The sequence below is a fragment of the Conger conger genome, chromosome 2 (assembly GCF_963514075.1).
Source record: "Conger conger chromosome 2, fConCon1.1, whole genome shotgun sequence".
Classification (NCBI taxonomy): domain Eukaryota; kingdom Metazoa; phylum Chordata; class Actinopteri; order Anguilliformes; family Congridae; genus Conger; species Conger conger.
The window spans coordinates 88,959,466-88,987,437 of NC_083761.1; the positions used below are offsets into that span (position 1 = coordinate 88,959,466).

Consider the following 27,972-nt stretch of genomic DNA (forward strand, 5'->3'; position numbering starts at 1 on the left):
ACTATACACACACACACACACATACACACATTACTATACACACACACACACACATTACACACACACACACACACATTACTATATACACACACACACACACACACACACACACATTACTATACACACACACACACACACACACACACACACACACACACACACACACACATTACTATACACCCCCCCCCCCCCCCCCCCCCCCACACACACACACACACACACGTGTGATGCGGAGCCCAGCCCACCTTCACAGTCCAGAAGTCGGAGGAGAGGAGGAGGATGATGGTGACCATGCAGCCGATGAAGCTGCTACTCAGCACCTCACACAGCAGGTAGGCCAGGACCGCGCTCACACGGAAGAACAGGTGGAAGAAGCAGGCCAGAGGGTGTCTGCGGAGACCACACCCAGCCATCAGCAACCCACACCCGTCTGTACGCCCGGGTCAGCTGCTGATCGGCCAGACTGTCTTCACACCTGACTCCCAGGTAAAGGGAGGGTGAACACACCTGACTCCCAGGTAAAGGTAGGGTGAACACACCTGACTCCCAGGTGAAGGGAGGGTGGACCCAGAGGGCCGTAAGTTTCTGATCCCTGGCACACAGGGGTTACGACTGCTTTACCCATCACACAGGCAAGGGTAAGATGGACACCTCACGCCTGACTGCTCCTGACGAGCTGGTTGGTTGGTGCGTGGGTGGGTGCGTGGGTGAGTGTGTGTGTGTGTGTGTGTGTGTGTGTGTGAAAATGGGTGAATGAGAAGCATCAATTGTACAGCACTTTGGATAAATGTACCGTGAGGGTACACTCCTGTTCCTACCACTTCACATAAAGGTATACTGTGTCTGTCTGTGTTGCTAGGTAGTGTAGGCCTGCTTCAGAGATCTCTTCTAAGCTCTTTACTCTAAACTCATACAAGTCTGTGAGGTGACTGGACATGCTAGGAAAAGTCAGCTTTCTGAATTAAGTGCTTACTAGGAGTCTTTCTCTGTCTCTCAACCAGCAGACAGACAGCCTTTGACCTTAATGTCTCTGCTTCTCCTGGAAGGGGGTAGCTAGCACATTCCGGTCTTACAGCAAGCTCAACAAGGGATATTCAGAAGACAAAACACTGATAAATGTTAGTGGCCAGCTTCATGTCTTTTTGTTTTAGTAAAGCCCCCCCTTCTGGAAAAGTGTGTATAAGAGTCTCACTATGTCTGATTCAAATCAGAAAGCCGGGAAGCCTTCTCACTTTATTTCTTTGCAAATAAATACGAAAGTTAAACTGAAGTATAGCTATCGTTGTTTTTACTGGGACCTGTTTCATCAGACGATGGTCACCTGTGTAATGTTTAAAAGGGCATTTTTCCATAACAAAGGCTTGACGCAAATGTCGAGCGTTTCGACGCTGATCGTGTGACTCCGGCTGAACTCACTTGATTTTCGATTTCTTCGGTTTTCGAGCCTCATCGTCTTCGGCGTCAAACAGCGACACTTCATCCTCGTTGGAGTCCTATCACAGGCATTAATAATCACGCCAAGTTTCATAATAACTCTTTTATACACGAACTTCTGAGTCGATAAAGCTACTACGTCAACAAACAGTCCTAGCACTGTCTTCTGGCGTCAGCTGCTAAGCGTTTGCCTGGGAATATACATTAGTTACAGCCAATATGTTGCTGCTGCTGTCTTGGCCAGGTCTCCCTTGTAAAGGAGATCTCGCATCTCAATAGGACTTCCTGGTTAAATAAATAAAATGCTAGACAGTCAGTTATTAAAATACGATAATGGCTAGAATGCTAGCGACCTAGCGTATTTGTATCACCATCACGGCAAGCTACCGCGCTAGTTGGCGTTAGCTGTGAAGCCTGCTTGTAGCTTAGTTCTGGCTCGCTGGCTAGTAGCTACAGGGGTGCGACACAACCACACGTTGACTTTTCTTATTCAAAAAACGCACCCGGCTTAATGTCATCTGAGTGGTATGAGCCAAATGCCCATTAACATTCGTAACGGACAATCTGACAACCCAGCGAGCTGTAATAATTGAGCAAGGTACATAAACTCACCTGTCTCATCATTTTAGGACCCACTATGTGGCTAATGTTCTCACTTCCTGGTAACTTGTTAGCATGTACAGCTAACGTCGTGTGCTACACGTAATTATCTAATTATCAGCGATAATAACTTGCTCAAGAGAGAACTAAACAGCCACTCATTGTAATATGGATAGGCGATGGAATATACACATTAAAAACATTTGTTACCGAGGGGAAGACGTATGAACTGTGCGACAGTGACGATACGGAAATAGCGCCTGATTCTGGGAAGCCATGATTGTTGTGGCTCATCGTGTGACCCTACTCCAACAAATGGGAGAGTTGGTTTTGACTTTTTCTAAACTAATATTCGTAATATTCATTGTTATAATCTATTAATAATGATTTTACTTGTATGAATACATATCAGTCTATGTATGCACTGACACGGGCAACCGTTATATCCCACTAGTAAGTTACATTCTGTAGGAGTGAAGAGACGGACAACTTCTCTCTTTGACTACACGAATGCGTGTATCATTTATTTAGCAGCGAACCGAGAACATGGCCATACCAAACGTACCATAGACCAGACCGGCAACACGTCACCGCCACAGCCACACACCATAACAAACGAAGAGTTCAGTCCCAGCGTGCTCTGCTTTCTTAAAGGGACCGTGTCTAACATTAGGCACACAATACAACTGCATGTGTTACCAATATACCAAACCACATATGGTGAATTATGTCAATAGAGTCCGCTACAATTCAACCTACAATTCTAATATTGTAGATTTTTCTTAAATGTTCTGCATGCACTGTAAGAATAATATTTAGGCTTAATTTTTTTCCCTCTTAATAAAAAGCCAGTAAACAAAAGCTATGTTATTCCACAAAACAAAATGTTGGGGCCACACTCTCCAAAAGTATTCAGCAGATAACTTGAATGACTCAAATATCTCATGCCTTACAAAAACTTATACTTCAGCTGTTTAGTCAGAGCTGGAAGGGTAGTCTGCATAAGTTGTGAAAGCATCATCAAATTTATCTTATGAATGTATTTTTTTACACACAATTATTTTGTGATTAGCTAACCTGATTAACCCTGAGATTCCAAAGATGCTCTAATGACAATGAGATGCATTAGTCAGTGTTCTGCTTGAAAATAATAATAAAATGTATCTATTATTATGTTTTACACTTGTAAGCAGCCGAGTGTCTAATTTCAGAGAGACATACAGACTGTCGGTCCGTTTTTGCCGGAAGGGAGATGAAGTTGTACAGCTCAGGTCTAGGAGCTGCGACTTGCTTGTGACAGGAGGATGCACAACACGGAACCACAGGGGCCTGCTGTTCAAAAGAGCCGTCTTCCGTCTGCCAGCCGCGAACAGGACAAGAGTAATGTGCGTTTATTGGCAAATACTAAAAAGTCAAGCAATGTAGAAAATCACAGTATATAAAGATAATAGCCGTGTCACCACTGTAGATGAGAGAGAAGAACACACCACCCATACAATAGAAAAATCACAGTATCTGAGTCCAGTTGGAGCTGCAGCTGTTACTGAAAATGGCTGCAGGTCGCCGCTTTGTGAAGACTCTGCAACCAGTGTAAACAAGGTCCTTTAGCAACCTTTTGCAGAATTCCTCAACTCCTATTTTAGTCTTATATTTACGCTTATTTCAGTTACTTTTTTAAATTTCAAAACAAAAATATTGCTTATGAGGTGAGAGTTTTCCTAATTTCAAGATTTGCTTATGGGGTAAGAACATTTCACTTTCTAAGCACAGTACAGTAACTTAAAACCTTTCTACTTGAGAGCAAAAAAAAAGATTTCAAGCCTCATCCCTGGTGTAAAATCTAGCTATGCCGACTTGACCAGCTTGAAAATTGATGTGGTCAAACTGGTCATAAACTGGTGTAGCAGAGCATGAGCGGCCAGCTTGGCCAAGCTACTGGCTTGAGCTGTTTTTTTCAGCAGGCATTACAAGACTAAAACACTTAAGATCAGCAGGCATTACAAGACTAAAACACTTAAGATCAGCAGGCATTACAAGACTAAAACACTTAAGATCAGCAGGGAATACAAGACTAAAACACTTAAGATCAGCAGGGAATACAAGACTAAAACACTTAAGATCAGCAGGGAATACAAGACTAAAACACTTGTTAAGACAGTAGTTTTTTTTTTTAGTGTTAGGACTCTTGCTCTTGTGCTGGGGAGGAGGTGGCTCCACTGGGGGGTGTTGAGGGCGGGGAGGGGCTCTTCAGCGGGAGGGGGTCTCCCGCATTCACCAGCAGCACCACGTTCTCCTTCTTGGAGAGCCAGAATGCCGGGACCAAGGGCTCCAGGAACTGGGCCTGGTAGCGGTGGATGAGGGTCATGGGGTCGCCCACGCCGTAAAAGGCCAGGCCGCCGTGGGCGAAGTCCACGTACACGCCGATGCGCGTGAACTTCCCGGCCTCGGGGAGCGGCGTCTCCACGTCGCCGTGCCACGCGGAGAAGCGGCGGCCGTCCCACTGCAGGCACCAGGAGAAGCCGTTCCCCGTGATGCAGCCGTTGCTCTCAGCGCTCTTGCGGTCGATGCTCTTGTAGGTGAGGCCCAGGTGTGCGCCGTCCCCACTCACGTCCACCTCGAAGTAGTGACGGCCCAGGTAGAAGCTCTCCAGCGCCAGGACCTGCCGCCAGTGCTCGAAGCGTTCGGGCGTGTCCGGGTAGCTGTGCTGCCAGGGCGTGGTGTTCGTCACCTTCCTGTTCTCCTCCGTCAGACGCAGGAACTTGTGCACCGTGTCTGCATCGAAGCTCAGCGGCGTGGAGTCTGCAACATACACACTTAAACCCTTACTCACACCCTAATGCACTTACACACTTAAACCCTTACTCACACCCTAATGCACTTACACACTTAAACCCTGACTCACACCCTAATGCACTTACACACTTAAACCCTGACTCACACCCTAATGCACTTACACACTTAAACCCTTACTCACACCCTAATGCACTTACACACTTAAACCCTTACTCACACCCTAATGCACTTACACACTTAAACCCTTACTCACACCCTAATGCACTTACACACTTAAACCCTTACTCACACCCTAATGCACTTACACACTTAAACCCTTACTCACACCCTAATGCACTTACACACTTAAACCCTTACTCACACCCTAATGCACTTACACACTTAAACCCTGACTCACACCCTAATGCACTTACACACTTAAACCCTGACTCACACCCTAATGCACTTACACACTTAAACCCTTACTCACACCCTAATGCACTTACACACTTAAACCCTTACTCACACCCTAATGCACTTACACACTTAAACCCTTACTCACACCCTAATGCACTTACACACTTAAACCCTTACTCACACCCTAATGCACTTACACACTTAAACCCTTACTCACACCCTAATGCACTTACACACTTAAACCCTGACTCACACCCTAATGCACTTACACACTTAAACCCTTACTCACACCCTAATGCACTTACACACTTAAACCCTTACTCACACCCTAATGCACTTACACACTTAAACCCTTACTCACACCCTAATGCACTTACACACTTAAACCCTTACTCACACCCTAATGCACTTACACACTTAAACCCTTACTCACACCCTAATGCACTTACACACTTAAACCCTGACTCACACCCTAATGCACTTACACACTTAAACCCTTACTCACACCCTAATGCACTTACACACTTAAACCCTTACTCACACCCTAATGCACTTACACACTTAAACCCTTACTCACACCCTAATGCACTTACACACTTAAACCCTTACTCACACCCTAATGCACTTACACACTTAAACCCTTACTCACACCCTAATGCACTTACACACTTAAACCCTGACTCACACCCTAATGCACTTACACACTTAAACCCTTACTCACACCCTAATGCACTTACACACTTAAACCCTTACTCACACCCTAATGCACTTACACACTTAAACCCTTACTCACACCCTAATGCACTTACACACTTAAACCCTTACTCACACCCTAATGCACTTACACACTTAAACCCTTACTCACACCCTAATGCACTTACACACTTAAACCCTTACTCACACCCTAATGCACTTACACACTTAAACCCTGACTCACACCCTAATGCACTTACACACTTAACCCCTGACTCACACCCTAATGCACTTACACACTTAAACCCTTACTCACACCCTAATGCACTTACACACTTAAACCCTTACTCACACCCTAATGCACTTACACACTTAAACCCTTACTCACACCCTAATGCACTTACACACTTAAACCCTTACTCACACCCTAATGCACTTACACACTTAAACCCTTACTCACACCCTAATGCACTTACACACTTAAACCCTGACTCACACCCTAATGCACTTACACACTTAAACCCTTACTCACACCCTAATGCACTTACACACTTAAACCCTTACTCACACCCTAATGCACTTACACACTTAAACCCTTACTCACACCCTAATGCACTTACACACTTAAACCCTTACTCACACCCTAATGCACTTACACACTTAAACCCTTACTCACACCCTAATGCACTTACACACTTAAACCCTGACTCACACCCTAATGCACTTACACACTTAAACCCTGACTCACACCCTAATGCACTTACACACTTAAACCCTGACTCACACCCTAATGCACTTACACACTTAAACCCTTACTCACACCCTAATGCACTTACACACTTAAACCCTGACTCACACCCTAATGCACTTACACACTTAAACCCTTACTCACACCCTAATGCACTTACACACTTAAACCCTTACTCACACCCTAATGCACTTACACACTTAAACCCTTACTCACACCCTAATGCACTTACACACTTAAACCCTTACTCACACCCTAATGCACTTACACACTTAAACCCTTACTCACACCCTAATGCACTTACACACTTAAACCCTGACTCACACCCTAATGCACTTACACACTTAAACCCTTACTCACACCCTAATGCACTTACACACTTAAACCCTTACTCACACCCTAATGCACTTACACACTTAAACCCTTACTCACACCCTAATGCACTTACACACTTAAACCCTTACTCACACCCTAATGCACTTACACACTTAAACCCTTACTCACACCCTAATGCACTTACACACTTAAACCCTTACTCACACCCTAATGCACTTACACACTTAAACCCTTACTCACACCCTAATGCACTTACACACTTAAACCCTTACTCACACCCTAATGCACTTACACACTTAAACCCTTACTCACACCCTAATGCACTTACACACTTAAACCCTTACTCACACCCTAATGCACTTACACACTTAAACCCTGACACACACCATAATGCACTTACACACTTAAACCCTTACTCACACCCTAATGCACTTACACACTTAAACCCTTACTCACACCCTAATGCACTTACACACTTAAACCCTTACTCACACCCTAATGCACTTACACACTTAAACCCTGACACACACCCTAATGCACTTACACACTTAAACCCTTACTCACACCCTAATGCACTTACACACTTAAACCCTGACACACACCATAATGCACTTACACACTTAAACCCTTACTCACACCCTAATGCACTTACACACTTAAACCCTTACTCACACCCTAATGCACTTACACACTTAAACCCTTACTCACACCCTAATGCACTTACACACTTAAACCCTGACACACACCCTAATGCACTTACACACTTAAACCCTTACTCACACCCTAATGCACTTACACACTTAAACCCTTACTCACACCCTAATGCACTTACACACTTAAACCCTTACTCACACCCTAATGCACTTACACACTTAAACCCAGACTCACACCCTAATGCACTTACACACTTAAACCCTTACTCACACCCTAATGCACTTACACACTTAAACCCTGACACACACCATAATGCACTTACACACTTAAACCCTTACTCACACCCTAATGCACTTACACACTTAAACCCTGACACACACCATAATGCACTTACACACTTAAACCCTTACTCACACCCTAATGCACTTACACACTTAAACCCTTACTCACACCCTAATGCACTTACACACTTAAACCCTTACTCACACCCTAATGCACTTACACACTTAAACCCTTACTCACACCCTAATGCACTTACACACTTAAACCCTTACTCACACCCTAATGCACTTACACACTTAAACCCTTACTCACACCCTAATGCACTTACACACTTAAACCCTGACACACACCCTAATGCACTTACACACTTAAACCCTTACTCACACCCTAATGCACTTACACACTTAAACCCTTACTCACACCCTAATGCACTTACACACTTAAACCCTGACTCACACCCTAATGCACTTACACACTTAAACCCTGACACACACCATAATGCACTTACACACTTAAACCCTTACTCACACCCTAATGCACTTACACACTTAAACCCTTACTCACACCCTAATGCACTTACACACTTAAACCCTTACTCACACCCTAATGCACTTACACACTTAAACCCTTACTCACACCCTAATGCACTTACACACTTAAACCCTGACACACACCCTAATGCACTTACACACTTAAACCCTTACTCACACCATAATGCACTTACACACTTAAACCCTTACTCACACCCTAATGCACTTACACACTTAAACCCTGACTCACACCCTAATGCACTTACACACTTAAACCCTGACACACACCCTAATGCACTTACACACTTAAACCCAGACACACACTATAATGCACTTACACACTTGTTGCCTTACACCCTAATGCACTTAAACCCTTACAGTCTGTATGCTGAACATATAGTGCTTTATTAAACATACATCACATCACAGTCATTCCGCTGACACTTGTACATTACGGTTATTCAGTGACTTATGGTTGATTAGACTAAGCAGGACACAACCCCCCTGGAAGAATGTGCAGTTAAGGGCCCCACAGCTGCACTGATGTTATTGTGGCTGCACTGGAGCTTGAACCACCGACATACATGTACTGCATCATTTGACATGCATGAAGGCTTCATTTAAATATGTGCAGCCCTGTAACATGTGCATCATTGAACATGCATATGATGTCTGTTTAATGTATGCGTTGTGCTCACAACAAAGGAGTTATCTTAGGCCACTTCTCAGGCAAACTGGCTCGCAAAACTAGTTCTGGTACATCTGGTACAGCCTGGGGTACAGGCACGGTTATAAAGGATGAGAAATTCTGATTGCTCTGTCTCTCTCTCGCACGCACGCACACACACACACACACACACACTATTACTGTATGTGACAGAAACACACACTCATACATTTACTGACTCTGTGAAAGACACACACACACTCAACCACACTCACACACTCACTCACTCGCACACACACACACACACACACACACACACAATTACTGTATGTGACAGAAACACACATTCATACATTCACTGACTCTGTGAAAGACACACACACACTCACACACACTCGCACACGCACACGCATACGCACACGCACACACACTCGCACACACACTCGCACACGCACACGCACACGCTCACGCTCACGCTCACGCGCACGCGCACGCGCACGCGCACGCGCACGCACACACACACACACACACACACACACTCACACACTCACACTTCATGAAGTCCTCTCGGGTCTCCGGCTCAGGCTGGTGGCTGTATTGCCTTGTGGCCAGGATGGTCTTCACTGTTGTCTCAATCCCCAGTTTCTCTGTGGGCCAGAGAATGACAGAGATTAGATCATCAATTACATGACATTACAGACATTTTCATCCCAAGGCACTTAAAGTTGATTAGACTAAGGAGCAATGTGGGCCTTTCTCAAGGGCCCAACAGCTGCACTGATCTTATTGTGGCTACACTGGGGCTTGAAGCACCAACCAGGTCCCAGGTGCATTAGCCTCTAGGCTACATACACCTTAACCACTAAGTTAGGCTCTTAGCCACTATGCTACAACAACTTAGCCGCTAGGTTATCGCCACCTTAGCCACTATGCTACAGCAACTTAGCCACTAGGTTATAGCCACCTTAGCCACTAGGCTACAGCATTTTAGCCACTAGGCTACACACACCTTAGCCACTGGGCTAAAGACCCCTTAGCCACTTGGCTACAGGCACTTTAGCCACGAGGCCAGGTTCTATGGGGGTGCAAAAGGGTTTGAGTGTGTGTGTGTGTGTGTGTGTGTGTGTGTGTGTGTGTGTGTGTGTGTGTGTGTGTGTGTAAAACTTTAAAAAGCACTACAAATGTTCTGCAGACTATAGTGAGCTCACTAAGCAGGCTTAAGTACATGATGGCATTTGTTTGGTGTAACAGACTATTTTGACCTATGGGTGGCGCAAAGAAGTTACGATCAGTGAGACTAGAGCAAGCATGTATTATGCCGTTTTAAAATGTTCTCGGGAGATTAATGAATTATGACTATGTTTGTTAAAAATAAATAAATAAATAACAGTCCTACAAGTTAGATACGTAGTTACTATCGTATGTGTATGAAAATAAATACATAAAAACGTTACGAAAGCAACCCGGGGACATTAGCTCCTTAACTTTTTAATGTGCAACGTTATGAAAACGCGGTTAGCTTAGCTATGGATATTTCCAAATGGTTGAAGTCAAACACCGGCAAAAGAACAACCACCACGGCGCGGTAGCACTGAACAAAGACCGCTCCAGTCGCAGGGAGCGGCTCACTCCCGCCGCCTTCCTTACCCCTCTAGGTAACTAGATATCGAATTGTAAAATTGAAAAGGCAAAATTAAATATGCAAAAGTATTATTGTCAATGATGTTTTTCTGCAATGGTGGGTTTCTGAGTCCGCAGTAATTTTGGTAAAACATGATAGATAGTATACTGCGGGCGCGAGACTGTATCAGCGTCACAAAACTATGTGTTGCCCAGTCAGCCAGCAGTGTGCACCCCAGTGTTTCGTTCATGGTCCACCACAGTTTAATTTGTTGCGCTACAGTTTTCAAATTAACCCAAAATATTGTTTTACTCTCAATATAAAACGTCCGACCATATGTCCCACGTCAATATGTCAGCGATCATTTTATGTAGAGGCCTTAAAATTGCATTGTATTCAGTTGGTAAATGCATTGGTGTGGTATTAAGTGTTTATTTTGATATGCCTGTATTTCCAAGGCCCTCCACAACCGACTTCAAAGTCAAAAACCTTGTGACTCCTTGCATTGTGTGTAGACATTGCAACTTGAAGTTATTCACAGATCTAGCTTTTTAAATCTTAAAGTGCACCAGATTGATGCATTTAACTGTTAAAATTGACTAAATGTTCTCCCTGGGGAGCATGACCCCCGACCTTCCGAGAGGGTTGGTCTTCCCCCACTAGGCAACCTCAGTCACTAGGCGACAACACCTCAGTCACTAGGCGACAACACCTCAGTCACTAGGCAACAACACCTCAGTCACTACATTACATTACATTACATGGCATTTAGCAGACGCTCTTATCCAGAGCGACGTACAACAAAGTGCAAATCAAACACAAGTACAAGTGCAAAAGTGGACCTGAGAGGAGAGTACAGTCACTACAACACCTCAGTCACTAGGCGACAACACCTCAGTCACTAGGCGACAACACCTCAGTCACTAGGCGACAACACCTCAGTCACTAGGCGACAACACCTCAGTCACTAGGCGACAACACCTCAGTCACTAGGCGACAACACCTCAGTCACTAGGCAACAACACCTCAGTCACTAGGCAACAACACCTCAGTCACTAGGCGACAACACCTCAGTCACTAGGCGACAACACCTCAGTCACTAGGCAACAACACCTCAGTCACTAGGCAACAACACCTCAGTCACTAGGCAACAACACCTCAGTCACTAGGCGACAACACCTCAGTCACTAGGCACTCTCTTGGCTGCTCACCGGGCCTTAAACACACCTCCCTGTTATTCACTGTTCCGTTGGCTGGTGGTGAGCCAAAATATTGTAGTCAGGAACACACCCACACCCACACACACACACTCGCTCTCTCTCTCACACACACATGCACACGTACTGTCTCTCTCTCTCTCTCTCTCTCTCTCTCTCTTTCACACACACTCACACACATATGCACACGTACTGTCTCTCTCTCTCTCTCTCTCTCTTTCACACACACACCCACACTCTCTCTCACACACACATGCACACGTACTCTCTCTCTCTCTCTCTCTCACACACACACACACACACACACATACAGTCATGGTAAATGACACACTTACGGGGACTAAAAATGAGCTGAGCAGTGCTTGTGATCCTGTTCGCCATGGTAACCAGGTGTTTTTTGAGTGAATTCCTCACCCCCCCACATGCCTCCCACACGATCGGGACAGGTGAGGACATGTCGGCATGATGATGAGGCACAGGGAATTCCACAAGTCTGTTCTGTTCTTACAGAACAGGAGACCACACACACTCACACACACACACACACACACACACTCGCACACACGCACTCACACACACACACACTCACACACACACACTCGCACACACTCACATACACACACTCACACACACACACACTCGCACACACTCACATACACACACTCACACACACGCACTCACACACACACTCACATACACACACTCACATACACACACTCACACACACTCACATACACACACTCACACACACACTCACACATTCACACACACACACACACTCGCACACACGCACTCACACACACACTCACACACACACACTCGCACACACTCACACACACACTCACACACACACACTCGCACACACTCACATACACACACACATACACACACTCACACACACACACTCGCACACACACACTCGCACACACTCACATACACACACTCACACACAGACAGACTCACCATTCTTGCTGCTGAGCTTTTCCCTGTAGGTGGAGAGCAGCAGGTCACAGAGTTCGCTGGTGGTCTCAGACACCGCCTGGCTGAAGAAGGTGAGCCGGTCCTTCAGGCCGATGTACACCCCGGGCAGAGTCACATCCACCATGTCCTTCCGCCACTCTGAGTATTCCTGCAACCAGCAGCAGGCAGGGCCTCAGTCTGGGATCATTTAAATAGTAATTACTCTCTAAATCAAATCCTGTTAGCTGTAAATGTGTTTCCCATGCCTACTTTAATTACGAGGTATAATATCATTTTGGCATAAAAAACTGGTTGAAAAAACACGTTCTGCTACAAAGTGTGAAAAATGCTTTCTGCAGTCACTTTGGCCCCGCCCCAATCACGGTGTCAGATCACGCTGTCCAATCACGTGTCAGAGTGACCTTTTAAGGATTCCTCTACGTCATATAGATGCCAATCAAGAAAATTAATCCAAAAACATTAATGTGTATGTTTACTTTTTTAACGTCTAATTTTCAAAGTGGGAATGGCTGCCGTTACAGATCAATACTACGGAATACTCCTGGCACCTGATTGGAAATGCGATGGACACACCATTCAGTGTTTTTCAGACATTGTGTAGAAGGCGGAGCCAGGCTGAAACAATGCAGTTACTCATTTGAGGTTAAATTTGGGCAATGCAAGAGGTGTGGGCTTCCACACAGCTAGCGGGGAACGCCTTCATGCCGCAGTATTGCTGTTTAACACACAAGCACACAAATGTTTTCTGATCTAAATGGTAAATAGTTGGCATTTATGTAGCGCCTTTATCCAAAGCTTTATCATTGAGCTGAGCGGTGGGTTTGGACAGGCTGAGATGGTCATTGAGCTGAGATGGTCATTGAGCTGAGATGGTCATTGACTCATTGAGACTTGGCATCACCAGACATACACATGTTATTTCACTTCATTTCACGGCATCTAGCCAAGGACCGCTGGCTTCCAGTTTGCCTTTTCATTTCAAGTGTTTAGAATTAATCATTTGTCCAGTCTTAAGTTTTCCACGGGGACTTAAACGGAAAAAACAATTCGAATATAAATGATGTTAACCTTATTTCAGCAAGAAAGAGACCTCTGACACAACCATTCTTTCATATAGAAATTTTCCGAAACAAAATTCCTGTAAAAGTCAAATAGACAAGCATTCACAAGAGAACTGTAAGAAACTATTTTAAGAGTTTGGACAGAAGACCAGCACACACACGGCCATCCAGAGTAACTGGCAGTTTTAACCAAACAAACGTCTCCAATCAAATGTCTGATAAAACAAATATTGTTTATCATGTTTCAAACATGGACTTTGGAAGCTTTTTGGAAGCTGTGCGTTTGCACTGGGGAGGTGCTGATGCAGTATATTAACCAGAGTAAATCATCAGTTTTCTGCTTCAACAGTTTTTCTGCAGCAGGGCTACCCAACCCTGTTCCTGGAGATCTACAGTCCTGTAGGTTTTCACTCCAATCCTAACAAAGCACACCTCATTCAACAGCTAGAGCAGGGCTGCCCAACCCTGTTCCTGGAGATCTACCATCCTGTAGGTTTTCACTCCAATCCTAACAAAGCACACCTCATTCAACAGCTAGAGCAGGGCTGCCCAACCCTGTTCCTGGAGATCTACCATCCTGTAGGTTTTCACTCCAACCCTAACAAAGCACACCTCATTCAGCAGCTAGAGCAGGGCTGCCCAACCCTGTTCCTGGAGATCTACCGTCCTGTAGGTTTTCACTCCAACCCTAACAAAGCACACCTCATTCAGCAGCTAGAGCAGGGCTGCCCAACCCTGTTCCTGGAGATCTACCGTCCTGTAGGTTTTCACTCCAACCCTAACAAAGCACACCTCATTCAGCAGCTAGAGCAGGGCCGCCCAACCGTGCAACATCTAGAGATCCCGTGTATCTGCAGATTAGTAAGATGTGCCAAATTAGGCTTGCAGCTTGGATGCAGGAAGTTGATGTGCTTTGCCCCTGGAGTGGTTTTTGGGTTAAGGGACCCAACTTAATCTCTGCAGATGCAGGTCAGCAGGTCACCTGCAGAAAGTCCATGTGGAGCTTGGCGTACCTGCAGGAAGTCCATGTGGGGCTTGGCGTACCTGCAGGAAGTCCATGTGGGGCTTGGCGTACCTGCAGGAAGTCCATGTGGAGCTTGGCGTACCTGCAGGAAGTCGGTGCGGAGCTTGGCGTACCTGCAGGAAGTCGACGTCGTGGTGGGCCTTGGCGTACCTGCAGGAAGTCGACGTCGTGGTGGGCCTTGGCGTACCTGCAGGAAGTCGACGTCGTGGTGGGCCTTGGCGAGCCGCTCCACCTGGAGCTGGGTCTTCTTCAGCTCGCCGCACTTCTGCTCCAGGTGGGCCCGGATCCCCTCGGCCTGCCCCACCGCCTGCCGCTCCTCCGCCTCCAGAACCTCCTCCACGACCCGCTGGGCCCGCTCCACCGCAGCCTGCAGCTCCGAGAAGCGCCGCTCGATCACCTCCCGCACCTCCGACACCGAGTTCTGCAGGCGACACAGACTCACGTCACAAACGCTCTGCAGGCGGCACAGACTCACGTCACAAACGCTCTGCAGGCGGCACAGACTCAGGTCACAAACGCTCTGCAGGCGGCACAGACTCACGTCACAAACGCTCTGCAGGCGGCACAGACTCACGTCACAAACGCTCTGCAGGCGACACAGACTCACGTCACAAACGCTCTGCAGGCGACACAGACTCACGTCACAAACGCTCTGCAGGCGGCACAGACTCACATCACAAACGCTCTGCAGGCGGCACAGACTCAGGTCACAAACACTCTGCAGGCGACACAGACTCAGGTCACAAACGCTCTGCAGGCGGCACAGACTCACGTCACAAACACTCTGCAGGCGGCACAGACTCACGTCACAAACGCTCTGCAGGCGACACAGACTCAGGTCACAAACACTCCGCAGGCGGCACAGACTCAGGTCACAAACGCTCTGCAGGCGGCACAGACTCAGGTCACAAACGCTCTGCAGGCGGCACAGACTCAGGTCACAAACGCTCTGCAGGCGGCACAGACTCAGGTCACAAACGCTCTGCAGGTGACACAGACTCACATCACAAACGCTCTGCAGGCGACACAGACTCACATCACAAACGCTCTGCAGGCGGCACAGACTCACGTCACAAACGCTCTGCAGGCGGCACAGACTCAGGTCACAAACGCTCTGCAGGCGGCACAGACTCACGTCACAAACGCTCTGCAGGCGACACAGACTCACATCACAAACGCTCTGCAGGCGACACAGACTCACATCACAAACGCTCTGCAGGCGGCACAGACTCACGTCACAAACGCTCTGCAGGCGGCACAGACTCAGGTCACAAACGCTCTGCAGGCGGCACAGACTCACGTCACAAACGCTCTGCAGGCGGCACAGACTCAGGTCACAAACACTCTGCAGGCGGCACAGACTCAGGTCACAAACGCTCTGCAGGCGGCACAGACTCAGGTCACAAACGCTCTGCAGGCGACACAGACTCACGTCACAAACGCTCTGCAGATGACACAGACTCACATCACAAACGCTCTGCAGGCGACACAGACTCAGGTCACAAACGCTCTGCAGGCGACACAGACTCACGTCACAAACGCTCTGCAGGCGGCACAGACTCACGTCACAAACGCTCTGCAGACGACACAGACTCAGGTCACAAACGCTCTGCAGGCGGCACAGACTCACATCACAAACTCTCTGCAGGCGACACAGACTCAGGTCACAAACGCTCTGCAGGCGACACAGACTCAGGTCACAAACGCTCTGCAGACGACACAGACTCACATCACAAACGCTCTGCAGGCGGTACAGACTCACATCACAAACGCTCTGCAGACGGCACAGACTCAGGTCACAAAGCGCAAGGGAAAAGCACATTAAAACAGACAATGTCAGTAAAATAGTGTAGAAATGAAAAAGTGGATCGAATATGTGGGCACTGTAAGACCAGAGAGGTGGAGACGGAGATGCACTTCCTCCTGAACTTAAAATACTAAAAAAAAAAAAAATAATAATAATAATAAAAACTGTTCTTCCCTACCAAAGGATCAAAAATGTGCAGTCCTTTTAGGAGAAGAATCAACAGCCCCAAATGTGGCACAGTATGTCACAGCCATAACCCGAGGGACCTGGAGGGACCATCCTAGCAGACAACAGATTATTATTGTGTTATTATTTACTGCATTGTATCTACATATCGCTGGTCTGAGCTACCAGCTGTTTCAAAACCTGGCTTGCACTGTTTTTTATTTTCCAGCAGGGAGCAGTTCAGCTGTAAGGCGTTTCAGGGTGGAGCTTCATTCTGCTGACACGCTCGGCGCTCCTCTCTCAGTAAGCGCGAATACACAAGGACCGCTGCAGCCACTGCTATCCGGAAGCAGCCGGAATGCTCTCCAGCGTGTGTGCAGATCCCGTGCGTGCGTAGATAATCCGGTTGCTAGGAGAATGGTGTAATCAATTTGACTGGACATCACACAGCCAATGAGTGACAATGATGTCGCACAACGTGAGCCATCTCTCTACGGGCGTCACTGTTATCGCCAACATAAATATTGTAGATGCTTGTCTGCTTGCTCTTGTTTTGCGCAATGTACAGTACAGACACGGGTTCAGATTGTATTTGTTTTGGACTCAGATACCTATTCTGTAATCTGTGAATTTGAGCCTGCAAGGAGGAGCAGGTGGGCGGCGTTTACACTTCTGGGATCATTTAATTTGTTCCAATACACCAGGCACGCTTAGTCAAATGCAGAAAGGCATTTGCACCCAAAGCACATAAGAATCAAATGCTGCATCAGACCTGGGTTCAAATAGTATCTAGAAGTTGTGGAAGACTGTACACTTAAGGGATGACTTTTAAGCAATCGCTTGCGTGCTTGTGTGTGTGTGTTCGTTCGTGAGCAGTCAGATAAAGTTGTTTCACTCAGCCGTATGATGAAGATATTTTGCTTAAGAGTTCATTCAGCAGGAGCAAAAGAATATGGTCATGGCTGGAACCATACAGAATGTGCCAAGTGTAGAACACAGAGTACATGCGTCAGAGAGCCTGCTACTCTGTTTCAGAGAAGGCGCTGTATATGGTATATCGTGGATATTGGCATAGCTAGGGGGGGGGGTTAGTGCACCGTTACACCGATATACCACAGGTTCCAGTTCCAGAAAGCTTTTATACAACGATTACCACATTTATCTTTTAAAATAAAAAAAGACAAATGTTAAATGAATATTTTTAATGGAACTATGTTTTATGGTAAATGCATTATTCTGCTGAACAGTAGTTTATTGGTTGCTAAGCAACGGTATTGCTAAGGTTGGCTAGCAATAATATATCCCCACTGCACAAGCTAAGCAACGGTATTGCTGACGTTCAATAGCAAAATGTATCCCCACTTTAGCTAAGCAACGGTACTAACATTAGCTAGCGAGTTTACATTACATCTGACGACACTGATACACAAATCATGTGTCTCATTTATCGGAACACTGTCAGATAACATGCAGTTATTGAAATAACGTTGTTATGAGTCACCATTTTTATGTACGTATATCACAGAAAAATACTTTGAATACCTATTTGACATGTATGGGCACATTCCCAATATAAGCAGGGAGTGTTGTTTTGTGTGGGGAGAGCTGTGTGTTGTGTGATTAGTCACATTGTGAGGGGTAATTATTAACGGCCAGGTATGCTGATACGCAGGTCGGGGGAGATGGACAGGTTTGAACTGACACCAGGAGGAACGTGACACCTGTGTGACAGACCACTGCACGAGCAGAGGCCAGCCTGGCAGTCTGCGTCACCACACAAGTGTGTGTGTGTGTGTGTGTGTGTGTGTGTGTGTGTGTGTGTGTGTGTGTGAGTGTGTGTGTGTGTGTGTGTGTGTGTGTGTGTGTGTGTATCAGAGACAGAGAAGCAGAGAGAGGGGGCGACATGGCTCAGGCAGTAAGAGCAGTCGTCTGGCAGTCGGAGGGTTGCCGGTTGATCCCCCGCCCGGGCTGTGTCAAAGTGTCCCTGAGCAAGACACCTAACCCCCAGATGCAACAAGCCTCAGTTTGTGCTTCAGAGGAGGCCGCAGAGCATTAAACCACAGAGCCTGAAACTAGGTCACATGCTGCCGATTCTGTGTGTGTGTGAGTGTGTGTGTGTGTGTGTTCATGTGTGGTGTGTGAGTGTGTGTGTGAGTGTGTGTGTGTGTGTGTGAGTGCATGTATGTGTGTGTGTGTGTGTGTTCATGTGTGGTGTGTGAGTGTGTGTGTGTGTGTGTGTGTGTGTGTGTGTTCATGTGTGGTGTGTGTGTGTGAGTGTGAGTGTGTGTGTGTGTGTGTGTGTTCATGTGTGGTGTGTGTGTGTGTGTGTGTGTGTGTGTGTGAGTGAGTGACTGTGTGAGTATGTGTGTGTTCATGTGTGAGTGAGTGGAGGTGTGTGTGTGTGTGGGTGTGTGTGTCTGTGTAGCCCTAATCTAGGTCACATGTGGGCATGCAGCCCAGTCTGTGTTAGTAGAACTGGTTCTCTTTGCCTGACTGCTGGAAACTTATTGTACTGCTGTTACAGAGATATACAGGTGTGGTTGATATACAGGCCGATATCCCTGCTGTCTAACTCCCCCCCCCCCCCCCAAGAAAAAAACAAAAAATACATTAAAAAAAAATTATGAAAAATGCACTTATGATGACTGTAGTTATAGATGTGATGCTTTAACTTGTGGAAGAACCTATGCACTTGTAAATCGCTTTGGATTAGAAGCGTCTGCCAAATTACTAAAATGTAAAATATGGGGAGGGCCCCTTGCCTGGCAGAGCACCCTGCTGTGAAAGCCAGTTTGAGGAGCTGGTCATAAAGCTGGTCATAAAGCTGGTCATAAGCTGGTCATAAGCTGGTCATAAGCTGGTCATGAAGCTGGTCATGAAGCTGGTCTAGCTGGGTATGAGCTGGTCATGAAGCTGGTCTCGCTGGGTATGAGCTGGTCATTAAGCTGGTCTAGCTGGATATGAGCTGGTCATTAAGCTGGTCTAGCTGGGTATGAGCTGGTCATTAAGCTGGTCTAGCTGGGTATGAGCTGGTCATAAGCTGGTCTAGCTGGGTATGAGCTGGTCATGAAGCTGGTCTAGCTGGGTATGAGCTGGTCATAAAGCTGGTCTAGCTGGGTATGAGCTGGTCATGAAGCTGGTCTAGCTGGGTATGAGCTGATCATAAAGCTGGTCTAGCTGGGTATGAGCTGGTTAACCTGGTCTAGCTGGGTATGAGCTGGTTAAGCTGGTCTAACTGGGTATGAGCTGGTTAAGCTGGTCTAACTTGGTATGAGCTGGTTAAGCTGGTCTAACTGGGTATGAGCTGGTTAAGCTGGTCTAACTGGGTATGAGCTGGTCACCCAGCTACCAGCTGTTTCAGAACCTGGCTGGAGCCGTTTTTTTTTTTCAACAGGACAGACTCAGAAATGGCGGATGGTGTGAAATGGAAACTTGCCACGTTGGACCTGGTGTGGTCGGAGGTGGAAAGCAATGACTCACCTCGATCGACACGGTGTTGGTCTGAAGCAGTGACTCACCTCGATCGACACGGTGTTGGTCTGAAGCAGTGACTCACCTCGATTGACACGGTGTTGGTCTGAAGCAGTGACTCACCTCGATCGACACGGTGTTGGTCTGAAGCAGTGACTCACCTCGATCGACACGGTGTTGGTCTGAAGCAGTGACTCACCTCGATTGACACGGTGTTGGTCTGAAGCAGTGACTGACCTCGATCGACACGGTGTTGGTCTGAAGCACTGACTCACCTCGATTGACACGGTGTTGGTCTGAAGCAGTGACTCACCTCGATCGACACGGTGTTGGTCTGAAGCAGTGACTCACCTCGATCGACACGGTGTTGGTCTGAAGCAGTGACTCACCTCGATCGACACGTTGTTGGTCTGAAGCAGTGACTCACCTCGATCGACACGGTGTTGGTCTGAAGCAGTGACTCACCTCAATCGACACGGTGTTGGTCTGAAGCAGTGACTCACCTCAATCGACACGGTGTTGGTCTGAAGCAGTGACTCACCTCGATCGACACGGTGTTGGTCTGAAGCAGTGACTCACCTCGATTGACACGGTGTTGGTCTGAAGCAGTGACTCACCTCGATCGACACGGTGTTGGTCTGAAGCTTGTTGATGGCATTCTCCGCAGCCGTCATGGTCTTCAGCATCTCCTGCTGCTTGTTACTCAGCTCCTTCTGCACACGACAGGAAGAGAGAAAAGAGAGACTCATTAACACAGCTGTACAGGCTAACACAGCTATACAGGCTAATACAGCTATACATGCTAATGCAGCTGTACAGGCTAATGCAGCTATACGGGCTAACACAGCTATACAGGCTAATACAGCTATACATGCTAATGAAGCTATACAGGCTAATGCAGCTATACAGGCTAACGCAGCTATACAGGCTAATGCAGCTATACAGGCTAACACAGCTATACGTGCTAATACAGCTATACAGGCTAACACAACTACACATCCGAACAAAGCTAAACAGTTCAACATGCTAACACAGCTATACACGCCAGCACAGATATACATGCTAATAAAACTATACATGCTAACACATGTATACAGTGGCACACGCTAACACAGCTAAGCTTGTACAGTGGCACACACTAACACAGCTAAGGTTGTACACTCATACAGAAAATATGCTAAGGAATAATAGATGGGAGTAACCAAAACAGTAACCATCTGTTTCTAAACAGAAACATGTGGCTGACTGCTGCCCTATGAAGGCGGACATGTTACACATTCCCCGGTATCATTTGCAGGATTCAGGTAATTACCAAGGTCCATTTACCCTGTCTTAACACACACACACATGCACACACACAAAAACACACACGCACACACGCATGCATACGCACGCACACACACGTGCACACGCACACACACACATGCACACACACGCGCATGCATATGCACACACATGCACACGCACACACACACACGCATGCATATGCACACACATATGCACACACACATGAAGAACTGTGCAGAGCCTTACAGCAGAGCCCTCTATTCTCTGACCTGACATGAGTGTGACTGTGTGTGTGTATCTGAGTGTGTGTGTGTATGTGTGTGTGTACAGTATGTGTGTGGGTATCTGAGTGTGTGTGTGTATGTGTGTATGTGTATGTGTACAGTATGTGTGTGTGTATGTGTGCGTGTACAGTATGTGTGTGTATGTGTATGTGTACAGTATGTGTGTGGGTATGTGTGTGTGTATCTGAGTGTGTGTGTGCATGTGTGTATGTGTATGTGTACAGTATGTGTGTGGGTATGTGTGTGTGTACAGTATGTGTGTGGGTATGTGTGCGTGTGTACAGTATGTGTGTGTGTGTACAGTATGTGGGTGTACATGTGTGTGTGTGTGTGTGTGTGTTAACCCTGCCATTGGCGTTACATTTCATACCTGATTAAGAGGCAGGGGGAGAGAGCCTGACAGACAGAGGAAGAAAGAAACAGATTGAGAGAGAGATAGAGGAAGAATTATTGTTTGGGCAACACTCCAAGAGAGAGAGAGAGGGAGAGAGAGAGAAAGAGAGAGAGAGAGGGAGGGAGAGAGAGAGAGAGAGAGAGGGAGGGAGGGAGGGAGAGAGAGAGAGAGGGAGGGAGGGAGAGAGAGAGAGAGAGAGAGGGAGAGAGGGAAAGAGAGAGGGAGAGAGAGAGAGAGAGAGAGAGGGAAAGAGAGAGGGAGAGAGAGAGAGAGGGGGAGAGAGAGAGAGGGAGAAGGAGGGACAGGTGGAGCACCCACCCCTGCCTCAGGACACCGGGGAGCTTTTAGTCACGGCTAATTACAATCCGCTCTTCTGCTTTTATTTATTTATTTATTTATTGCTTTAGCAGATATAAGCTTGATGAATCAGAGAACCAATCATGGATCAGCACGATCAGCAGGATAAGATTGATTTGTGTTTGTTTGAAGCCTTACAGGCCCATGCTGGAGGGTTGGTGCGGTCTCTTCTTGAAGGCCTGGCCGTCTCTGACAGCAGCAGAGTGGAGAAAGCTCCGCCCAGGCATTGGGCGTTAGCCCTGCGGAGTGACAAGGCAAGGCTGGTGGTATCCTCTGAGTGACTCGACCTGGGACATGAGCTGTGGGTAGCGGTGCTTTCAAGTCTGCTCAACAGTGGGGAGTATGCACCTTGAAAAGAATAGTTGTTGTAGCACCGGTTTTGCGATGGCGCAGTCTTCATCCACACCAATGATCTAGCTTTTTGTAGATGTTGGCTCTGCCTCTAGGATCAAGCTTATTTGCCAACCTCCGCAATGCTTCGAGACGCTGTTGAGCACTTTTGCAGATGGGACTAAGATACCCTGCTACCCTGCGGTTCTACATACCTGACGGAATTCACATTATCCTGCACCCTCCCTCCCCCAGTGACCTCACCCCCTTTAAATCAACCTTTAAGCCCAAACGGACTGGTCAGAGCCTCTCTGTGTCCCGGAGGGTTGCAGGTTCGATCCCGCCCTGGGTGTGTCAAAGTGTCCCAGAGCAAGACACCCCTAAATGCTCCTGATGAGCTCCTGGTTGGTGCCTTGCATGGCAGCCAATCGCCATGTGTGAATGTGTGTGTGTATTAGTGTGTGTCTGAATGTGTGTGTGTGTGAGTGTGTGTGTGTGTGTGTGTGTGTGAGTGTGTGTGTGTGTGTGTGTGTGTGTGTGTGTGTGTGTGTGAGTGTGTGTGAGTGTGTGTGAGTGTGTTTGTGTGTGTGTGTCTGAATGTGTGTGTGTGTGAGTGTGTGTGTGTGTGTGTGTGTGTGTGTGTGAGTGTGTGTGTGTGTGTGTGTGTGTGTGAGTGTGTGTGTGTGTGTGTGTGTGTGTGTGTGTGTGTGTGAGTGTGTGTGAGTGTGTGTGAGTGTGTTTGTGTGTGTGTGTCTGAATGTGTGTGTGTGTGAGTGTGTGTGTGTGTGTGTGTGTGTGTGTGTGAGTGTGTGTGTGTGTGTGTGTGTGTGTGAGTGTGTGTGTGTGTGTGTGTCTGAATGTGTGTGTGAGTGTGTGTGTGTGTGTGTGTGTGACTGCTGGATGAATGAGAAGCATCAATTGTATGAGTGTGTGCTTTGGATAAAATGCACCCTGAATGTTCGCTTTAGGTACAAATGAGTATGTTTTGTGGGGGTGAGATGGGGGTGGCAGAGGGCAGTGGGCAGCACGTGGTAAAATATAAATAAAAAGCTTAAAGCTGCTCCACATGTGAAACTGATGGGTTTCTCTGAGAATGATTGGCAGTCCCGAAAAGGTGCTGAAAGCCTGTCATCTGCCCCGTTGCATTCTGGGAAGCACAGAGAAGAGCAGGGAAGAGCGGAACCCTCAGCGAGACCCAACACAAGCTGCAGGACGTAGAGAATCTCAGTCTGGGGAAATCCCAGGCACACGGCACTGCGCAGATGGCACTGCGCAGATGGCACTGCACATGACTGTGCTGTGAAACTGAAATGCAGGCGAAATCAAAGTGTGTGTGTGTACGTGTGTGTACGTGTGTGTACGTGTGTGTACCTGTGTGTACGTGTGTGTACATGTGTGTTGGGGATCTCTTACTGTGACCTTAAATTTGCCAAGATTACGCTCTGTACACAGTGTGTGTACAGAGCGTAATCTTGGCAAATTTAATCATCAGAAAGATCACCCTTAGGGCTGAGGACAGAGGTCAGAAAGATCACATGACCACACAGCTGCCTCTGACTGGGGCAGCATTCCCCCACCGCCAATCTAGGTCACATGACTGGATCTATTTCCGCTTGTTTGTTCAGGGAGTCAGTGTTCAAATCTCCTTGTTAGCACCATGATGCAGGCAGCGCGTCTGATTGGTCGGATTAGCCAGCGTGTCAGGGCCACTGATTCATTCCTACAGGGTGCTCCGGAACGCTGTGAGGGGCCGGTGCGGGTGTGAGGGCTGTTTGTCAGCGTGTGGAGCAGCTCGCTGGGGTATGAAGCACAGAGCAGCTCGCTGGGGTATGAAGCACAGAGCAGCTCGCTGGGGTATGAAGCACAGAGTAGCTGGCTGGGGTATGAAGCACAGAGCAGCTCGCTGGGGTATGAAGCACAGAGCAGCTGGCTGGGGTATGAAGCACAGAGCAGCTGGCTGGGGTATGAAGCACAGAGCAGCTGACTGGGGTATGAAGCACAGAGCAGCTGGCTGGGGTATGAAGCACAGAGCAGCTGACTGGGGTATGAAGCACAGAGCAGCTGGCTGGGGTATGAAGCACAGAGCAGCTGACTGGGGTATGAAGCACAGAGCAGCTGGCTGGGGTATGAAGCACAGAGCAGCTGGCTGGGGTATGAAGCACAGAGCAGCTGACTGGGGTATGAAGCATAGAGCAGCTGGCTGGGTTATGCACTGGAAGCATAGAGCCCCAGGGCTGTTAGACAGTGAAGGAATGGCCTGTTCCCCTCACTCCTCACCATGAACAGAAGACCTATATCAGACATTTACCTTCCCGATTCCTGTCTCTTAGAGAACATTAGAGCCTCAGATCCGTTTACACCTGTCACCAGTGAGACACACCTCCATCCTTTCAGCCAGCGGGGGATGGGCTCTATAGCTGGGATCTTCCCATCAGGAAGGGTTTGAGGGTTTTCCTCCCTACTAGGGAGTTGTTTACATCTATTACCTGCTATTTCGGGGCCCATTTTCCCCCTTCTATTACTCTATAAAGTATCTTTGGGACAGTCTGCTGTGAAAAGCACTATACAAATGAAGCTGAACTGAATTGAACACCTCACCAGGTTTAGGAAACAGTTTATTACCCTCTTCCTGTTCCACAGAGAGATCCCCCACCCCCACACACACACTTTTACTTCCTCCTGCTACTGCTGCCTGACAGGTTGATCTTTCTGCTATCTTTCTGTGATCTTTCTGTGATCTTTCTGTGATCTTTCTGTGATCTTTCTGTGATCTTTCTGCCCAAGCGACTTTTTGGGGCCAAACAGCATCTTGTTTTTGGAAGCTTGGAATCTGCGATGTCATATCCTGTCCTCCCGAAGGGCCCCACAAGAACATGAACCATGTAAACCACATGCAGACCATCTGACCACAGAACACTATGAGTGGAGAATCTGACCCAGCACAGCAGTGTAAGTGTGTTTCTAGTGTGAGTGTGTGTACCTCTATCTCCTGGCAGGTGTCTCTGACAGGCTCAGTGTATGAGTGTGAGTGTATGTGTGTGTGTGTGTGTGTATAGTGTGTAATGTGTGTCTGTGTGTGTGTGTATACTGTGTATAGTGTGTATAGTGTATAGTGTATCCCTCTGTCTCTCTCTGGGCGTCTCTGATGGGCTCAGTGTGTACAGTGTGTATAGTGTATGGTGTATGTGTACAGTGTGTATAGTGTATGGTGTACAGTGTGTATAGTGTATAGTGTATGGTGTATGTGTACAGTGTGTATAGTGTATAGTGTACAGTGTGTATAGTGTATGGTGTACAGTGTGTATAGTGTATAGTGTACAGTGTGTATAGTGTATGGTGTATGGTGTATGTGTACCTCTATCTCTCTGCGGGCGTCGCTGACGGGCTGGGTGTGTACAGTGTGTATAGTGTACAGTGTGTATAGTGTATAGTGTACAGTGTGTATAGTGTATGGTGTACCGTGTGTATAGTGTATAGTGTACAGTGTGTATAGTGTACAGTGTGTATGGTGTATGTGTACAGTGTGTATAGTGTATAGTGTACAGTGTACAGTGTGTATAGTGTATAGTGTACAGTGTGTATAGTGTATAGTGTACAGTGTACAGTGTGTATAGTGTATAGTGTATGGTGTACCGTGTGTATAGTGTATGGTGTATGGTGTATGGTGTATGTGTACCTCTATCTCTCTGCGGGCGGCGCTGACGGGCTGGGTGTGTACAGTGTGTATAGTGTATAGTGTATAGTGTATGGTGTATGGTGTATGGTGTATGGTGTATGTGTACCTCTATCTCTCTGCGGGCGTCGCTGACGGGCTGGGTGTGTACAGTGTGTATAGTGTACAGTGTGTATAGTGTATAGTGTACAGTGTGTATAGTGTATGGTGTACCGTGTGTATAGTGTATAGTGTACAGTGTGTGTACCTCTATCTCTCTGCGGGCGGCGCTGACGGGCTGGGTGTTGTGTCCGCGGTGCTCCTGCTCGGCGCAGTCGGGGCAGATGCAGCAGGTGTCGGCGCGGCAGTAGAGCTGTAGGGGGCGCCGGTGGGCCTCGCAGGTGCGCCGCTCGATGTCCCGCAGCGGCTCCACCAGCCGGTGGCTGTGGAACTTGGGGTTCTCCAGGTGGGGGCGCAGGTGGGCCTGGCAGTACGACACCAGGCAGGTGAGGCAGGACTTCAGCGCCCGGCGGGGGCGGTCCATGCAGGAGTCGCACACCACGTCGTCCGGCCCCGGCGCCGTGTCCTCCTCCTGTGGTTCCTCAGGGGCCCCCTCTGGGCCCCCTACCGTTTCCGGTTCCTGGGGGCTTTCAGGCTTTTCCGGTTCCTGCGACCCCCCTGTTTCTTTCGGTTCCTGGGGCCTTTCGAGTTTTTCGGGTTCCTTGAGGCTTCCCGGTGTTTTGGGGTCCTGGGGGCTTCCCGGTGTTTTGGGGTCCTGGGGGCTTCCCGGTGTTTTGGGGTCCTGGGGCTCCTGCAGGTCCTCCTGTATCTTGGTCTCATCGGGGCCTTTGGGGTCCCCCTGCCCCTCCTCCACGCCTCCAGCCAGGGGCTCATCTGTACCCCCATTCAGCTGAGCCTCCGGGGGCGTTGGTGCCTCCACCTCCACATCCGCCATGCTCCTCCTCTCCTCTCTCTGTTCCTCTTCCTGTCCTCTCAATCTGCCTCTCTTCGCTTTTCCCTCCCTCTTTCTCTTTCTTTTTCTGTCTTTCTCTCTCTCTCTCTGCCCCCCTTCTCTCTCTGTTCCTCTCTGTCTCTCTTTGCTTTTTCTTTGATTCTCTCTCTCTGTCTTTCTCTCTGTCTGTCTCCCTCTGTCTCTCCAGCTGACAGAGAGACCTGGCACCTCTCCTC

At 47.7% G+C, this 27,972-nt stretch overlaps 2 protein-coding genes across 5 annotated transcripts in view; both read right to left on the minus strand.

The window, feature by feature from the left end:
- The window catches only part of LOC133121981 (Golgi apparatus membrane protein TVP23 homolog B-like), an 8,763-nt gene extending 6,374 nt beyond the window's left edge, over window positions 1-2,389 (minus strand). For 2 of the 3 annotated variants that reach the window (XM_061231607.1, XM_061231608.1), the window contains exons 1-3: window positions 2,047-2,389; window positions 1,417-1,493; window positions 246-390 (exon numbers count right to left, since the gene is read on the minus strand). In XM_061231607.1, the coding sequence (XP_061087591.1) occupies window positions 246-390; window positions 1,417-1,493; window positions 2,047-2,058 (234 nt within the window). In that variant the 5' untranslated portion in view covers window positions 2,059-2,389. Of the gene's footprint in view, window positions 1-245; window positions 391-1,416; window positions 1,494-1,937; window positions 1,997-2,046 lie in introns of those variants that run through there. The other variant, XM_061231606.1, reaches the window with a different exon arrangement.
- Window positions 2,390-2,524: 135 nt separating this feature from the next.
- On the minus strand, window positions 2,525-27,972 carry trim16 (tripartite motif containing 16). 2 transcript variants are annotated; one of them, XM_061231604.1, is made up of 6 exons: window positions 27,053-27,972; window positions 21,098-21,193; window positions 15,225-15,458; window positions 12,935-13,100; window positions 9,685-9,780; window positions 2,525-4,833 (listed from the first exon to the last, which is right to left on the minus strand). In XM_061231604.1, the coding sequence occupies exons 1-6, from the start codon at window positions 27,737-27,739 to the stop codon at window positions 4,211-4,213; spliced, it is 1,902 nt and encodes a 633-aa protein (XP_061087588.1). In that variant the 5' UTR covers window positions 27,740-27,972; the 3' UTR covers window positions 2,525-4,210. The 2 variants fall into 2 exon arrangements, with proteins under 2 accessions (XP_061087588.1, XP_061087589.1); XM_061231605.1 differs by lacking the exon at window positions 27,053-27,972 and adding an exon at window positions 26,809-26,837.